The sequence below is a fragment of the Pinus tabuliformis genome, chromosome X (genome assembly GCF_031772625.1).
Source record: "Pinus tabuliformis cultivar Carrire ecotype Pingquan chromosome X, CPIR1, whole genome shotgun sequence".
Taxonomy (NCBI): Eukaryota; Viridiplantae; Streptophyta; class Pinopsida; order Pinales; family Pinaceae; genus Pinus; species Pinus tabuliformis.
In genome coordinates this window covers 1,591,625,082-1,591,631,081 of record NC_142308.1, presented here as the reverse complement: position 1 = coordinate 1,591,631,081, position 6,000 = coordinate 1,591,625,082, and the positions used below count along the sequence as shown (strand labels likewise).

The 6,000-nt window shown below is 30.7% G+C and overlaps 1 protein-coding gene across 2 annotated transcripts in view; it reads right to left on the bottom strand.

Moving 5' to 3' along the window:
* Positions 1 to 492: 492 nt before the first annotated feature.
* The window catches only part of LOC149146110 (GDSL esterase/lipase At1g28650-like), a 206,489-nt gene continuing 200,981 nt past the window's right edge, over positions 493 to 6,000 (bottom strand). The window contains exon 6 of one of the 2 annotated variants that reach the window (XM_089447770.1): positions 493 to 947. Coding sequence is in view for 1 of the 2 variants with exons in the window: in XM_089447768.1 (XP_089303894.1) it covers positions 848 to 947 (100 nt within the window). In the remaining variant the exon portion in view is untranslated. The remainder of the gene's footprint in view (positions 948 to 6,000) is intronic. The other variant, XM_089447768.1, reaches the window with a different exon arrangement.

The window sequence follows — 6,000 nt, the reverse complement described above, 5'->3', positions numbered from 1 at the left end:
CCTCTTGAGAGCTATTGAAAATTTACAATTGAGAATAATAAGGAACCTTCTCAAGTTTCCCTATTGAAAAAAATAAATATAGATTATTAAATATGAATCCCCAAAAGAATTTAAGGGTGCCTCTATAGGTTCAACATCCTTATGGGATCTAACCATCTTGACATTAGAAAAGGAAATAATAGAATCCTATTAGATTGATTTTTTTATTTTTAATGATGAATATTTAAGTAATCATTTCAAGTTACAAATCTATAAACCCAAAATAACTAAGGGTAGAATAAAACTAATGGGAGTATTTACAAATTTTAAAATACTTTCCCAATTTTAAATTTATTTTAACAAAATCCTTAGAAAACATTTCAACTTATTTATTGATAAAAAATGAAAAGGGGTCAAGCCAATGGGTATTTCATAAATGGAATTGCAAAGAAATAGCATAGGAGCTAACTCCTTTCCTTGAATATAATAGATGTTTAGCCTAGAATGGGAAAACACATTTGGACCAATAAAATAATAATGTCCCAATTCATAGACTCCATTGGATTTTAGTAACCCATGACTCTTTTTTGAATCATAATATTCAAATAGTCTTGTATTTAATCTCCAATTTGGATTTTTTCCATAGGCCAATCACTCTAGGTGTGGTGAAGATAAAAAAAAAAATCATTATTCTCCCTTTTATATTCAACCCATCCTAGTACGATGCACATGGATTTCATGAGCTTGTACAAATTACCTAGAATAAACTACTAAAGCATAGGTTGACATCATTTTCTTGTGAACAAAATATTAAAACCTTAAAGAAAACTAAAATGAATTCAAATAACATGAGGGTATGCCACCTCACCTATGGGGTTAAGAGAAACACACCAACAAATATTATCAAAACCCCTTGTAGTAAAAAGAATAGCATTGGATGCTCAAATCCAGAAGTACATGGCTCAAAGCTGAAAAAAAAAAAACAAAATATTTCCATAAGTATCCAAAATAAAGAAGAACAAGAACATAATATTTTAAATTATCTTTCGAAATGTAATACTAAACAACTTTGATCATGTCAAATAAGCTACTCACAACATGATTTTATAGGAGATCATGGAATATCAATAAAAATTTTGAAACCTTATTTATGCGGAGGAAGTTAGAAGAAAAATAAAAATGTATGAAGGGAGAAGCTCGTACTTCTTAAACTTAAATAAAAAATAAAAAATCCTACCAAATCTCTCAAGATCTAGAGAAATTTCATTGTGTAATGTTTCTTATAAAATCTCAACAAAAATCAATCATAGTGAGTATATTTATTTCATTATATATTGTCTATAATAAAATATCAATAAAAGTTATATTTAGACCAATTTCATCATGTTATTTCTATTATATATTTTCAATAACTAATTTAGAATAGTTTCATTGTGTATGTCTCTAATATAATTTCTATACAAACCTAGTGAATAGTTTGATTTCATTATGTAATGTTCTCAACAAAAATCCTAATACACTAAAACAAATCATTAAGAAACCCATGTTAAATAACATGTATGAATTCATTGTATAAGAAAATATTTAAAAACATCGTCATTTAAAGGGGTTCCTCTAAAGTAGCCAACAAAGGAAGAGGTGGGAAATGCCCATTAAATTGGATATGAAAATTCTTTTTAGGAGGTGAACTGTAATAGCTCAAAATCCATCCCCTTGGGTCCACTAGAAGGGAGCATCATCTGCCAACTTAGAAAGTCAAAAGTGGTTTGTCGAATGCTCCAAAAATCATGAATTGGTCCCTTCAACACTCCCTTGTAGTTGTAGCCAAAAAACACTAGGTCTAACGATGTTATCTGTACACTGGATTCGAACAACAGAGAGCCAACAATGCCCCAATAACACTACTTTACAGGAACATAGCATAGATTTTCATGGATAAGGTTGGATCAATTCAACATTGATCACTCTGAGAATATAAGTGTTGAATTTTTGAATTGTCTTATTTTCGATATCGTTTTAACTTCATCTCCATCCTTTTTCATGATAATTTGACTACATTGTCAAGTTAAGAGGTCACTTCAAATATGCTCAGACATAATAAAAGGTATCATTCATGTTTTATAGTCTATTGTTTCTTTAAGAAATTTAATCAAAAATCTCTATAGCTACCAAAATACACTCATTTTGCAGCTAACCAAAGATTTTGCAGCTACATCAATGGTTAGACTCATTCCAATGCGTTTGAAGAAGAATAAAGGATATAGGTGGATGGAAACTGTTTGACACATGGACATCCACCTATTTTTCTTATCTGGAAACTCACAAGGTTTGAGAATTTTGATGGTCAAACTAGAAATCAATTCTGGTTATAACAGCCAAACCTTACGTAGTAGATTATAGCATCATAAAGCGAGCATAGGAATGAACACGAAAGGCTTGGGATCGAAATTATGATGTGTCAATCTGAGATTTTCTCATGATTTTCTCTTCCTGTAGCAAATCATGAGAAGTACAATTCCTATTTTGATTTAATCAATTAGTTGTCAAATCTAAACTTATTTCTCGGCTTATATGTCTTTGAGCTATTATTTGAAAGGCATTATAAATAAGCCTTGAAACAAGACAATTGGGACATTAAGTTTGTAATCTTTTTGTTGATATTGGAGACTATTTGTTTGTATTAATACAAGTAATATATTCCTAAAATTGGAATGTGTCTTTAGTCGATCTGATTTGAATCCATCACCACTTACACCCAACAAGAAGGTCCCTAGGAGAGTTGTAAGATAGTTTAGTGTTATGATTTTATTTTGTTTAAATTAGTTACAGTTTGGGTTTACATATTAGTTTATCTTCATTTTCATTCGCTTATTAATTTTGTTTCATAAGATTGAGTGTTCACTAAATTTAAAAACAATAATAAAATATTTTGAATTGTTACTTTTCTTCATTTATATTTTTTACTTAGTCTCATATTTCATTGTTTATTTTTTACTTAGTCTCATATTTCATTGTTTGGATTAATTCAGTTCTCCATTGCACACATTATTAATTTGTCATAAGTTGAAATTTCATTTTGATTACCTGTATTTTGAAACAAGCTTTGATTTTGTTGATAGAATAGGATTTTAATTCATTGCAGTAGATTAATATTTCATTATAGCAAGTAAATTAGTGTTTTCAATTTGATTCTATTAGAATAATCCTTTTGATTCTATGTAGTCATAAATAGACCTTTCCATTTGATGAAATTAGATAAGTCCTTTCAATTCCATGCTATTAAAAAGTTTATTTTTTTCTTTTTCCATGTAACTCAAATAATCCTTTCAATTTAATGCCATTAGATAGTCCTTTCTTCAATTCAATAGAATGCATTTTTTTCAATTTGACCTTGTTTTGGAAAGAATATTTCGTCCTTTCAAGTATGATAGAAAGAACATGCGAGTGAACTTGAAATGAGTTAATCTTGATAGTTCATTTTTAACAATTTCCTTTAACTACTTTTCCCTTCTAAATAAAAAATAGAACTCCTAACATATATTGTGCACATGCACTTCATAATTACATGAATTTTGGTTGAAAATTACTGAAGTAATTTAACTACCAATTAAATTACCCATAAATAAGGATCAAAGGGCCATACATGATCAAGATAGTGTTTACATTTGATGTGATCAGTCCCTAAGAAAACCTATAAAAGCAAGCTCTCCATAGATCAAAATGGAGGGAAAAGAAAGATATGTCGAAGTGTTGCTGGAGTATTTACCTATAATTTCTCTATGTGATAAGATAACATAAAAATTTCAATAGAAAGTGAGTGATGGTAAGGAGGAGAGTACATGAAAGAATCTCAAGGGAGCATGACTATGTACATCAGATTATTGGTATAATTTAATATTAAGATATTTTCCCTAATTTTCTTATGTTCTTCATTTATATTTGCATGTTGATTATCGATACATTTGTACTGTATTGATAATATTTTTTGTAAGGTACAGAGTCTTGTTGGTTTCTCTACTGTGTGTAGGTATTTGGGAGTAAGGATAGAAGTGCATATCTTTAAAGTATTTCTCTCAATCCAACTATATGAGCTAGATATATTTCTTGCAATACAGAGATATAAACCCACGCCTCTCTCTACATGATTTTTAGTCCAAATGTGCATGATTGGAATTTGATTTAGTTGCATTTTTATTTGACTACAACACCCTCTATTTGGGTAGGTCTTGGGTAGGCTTGTTGGGTTTAAAGTAGTTTGTTAATGCAAGCAAAATCTTCCCTTAAACAAAATTGGCAACTACACTGGGGAGATCCTAATGGAAGTCGTTTTGTAGTCTTCGTCTACACTTATGATAATGTTTTCTTTTTCCTTAGCATTATATAGTTGTCATAAGTAATAGAATTAACTTGGATTTGAAACCCTAGTGCAAAAAATTTCGAGATCTATGTTTTCCCCTTATAGTGCTCCACTCTAGTTAGTACCAGAGCATTGAAGGCCCTTTTGTTGCTCAGTTAACTCTGCACTAGAGTGTAGTTTTTCTAATATTGCATAGTTTATGCTGCACCAAGGCATTGAAGCCTTCCTTTTTAGGTTTTTATAAGGGTTTACTTGGAATTTATTCAATTTCTTTTACACAAGTTTTTCCAACCTCGTGTTTATTGTCAGATCCATATTTTTGTGTGTTTTTACTCCATAAATCACTCAGATTTTCTTACAATAAGTGATTTTTTTTTAGGGTTTTGAACTCTCTCATGAGTTTGGTTCCCAACAGAGACATTGGTGGCCAGATACCTCTCTATCATTATTGTCTTATAAACCTTCTTTCATTTTCTTGCTTGCCAGTTTGTTTTCCAGTTGGATTTTTGTATTAGTACATACTTACTTTTAAGCTAGGGGTTTTTTTTTGAGAGAGTCTTTTTGACTATTTTCCTTTGGTTTATTTTGATGTTCATTTATATGTATGATTTTGATCAAAAATTTTTGTGTTTGAGAGCTTAATGAGATTATGTTAGGATTATTTTCATCATTTAATTTTAAAAGAAAAATAACCTACACTTCTTTGTCTAAGTTTCATCAAAGATTAATATTTATGTGAACATTTATTCACGTGTTTTCCTTTAAAAGATGAGTCTAAAACACCACATATGTTTCATCCATATACCCTTGATATAATAAACAACCAATAAAATTAATACACAATTAAAATTTATTCAATACATTTAATTTCTATGGTAGAAAACCCATGGTAGCTTAAACTATGGCCTTGGATTCCAAAGGTGAGGTAAACTCTCCAAGATGATGAAAACAAACCTAGTATCTTGATTTAGGGAGAGAAAATCGACTTTTAGTGGAATGTTTATTGGGAATCACTTCTCACACAAGGCTCAATCACAAGGTCACATTGAGGCCAAAAAAGTGATTTACCCTGCTTCATTAGTCTTGGTGGCATTGGCCTACACATATTACCTGGGAGTCTCTCTAGGGAGGCTTCAAGCTTAGTTACCCTATCCTTGTGTTGAAATTTGGAATCTTAGGGAGAAATTCCCTCCATTGGTAATCCCTCCTCTTCCGTAGAAGTCCCAACAAGCCCCTGGAAGAATTTTATTTAGACAAGGAAAAATATATATTTTTTATGTAAAACCCACATGTGCTCAAAATTACAAGCCAACCTAGGCAAGGAAAATTGTACTCCTCCAACACATATAAATAGACATCATATCACATCACTTTAAGGACATCATGACACATCACATCTTCTCTCTCTTGATTTGATTGGTTTGTACAAGTCTAAAATAGGAGGTCCAAGCTCTCATGTGCGAAGGGAAGGAGGAGTTTTCTATTTTTATGCTTTAAATATATGTTGGGACAACTTCGACCAACATTTGACTTGGTTTGATTTGGAAACATAGAATTTATTTCTATTTTGGAAGGTTGGACTCATTGAGTAAGAGACCAAATATTTCTGAGTAGTTTGACCAAAATTGACTGCAATCCCATAGCTAGGGTTTCCATAGCTAAAA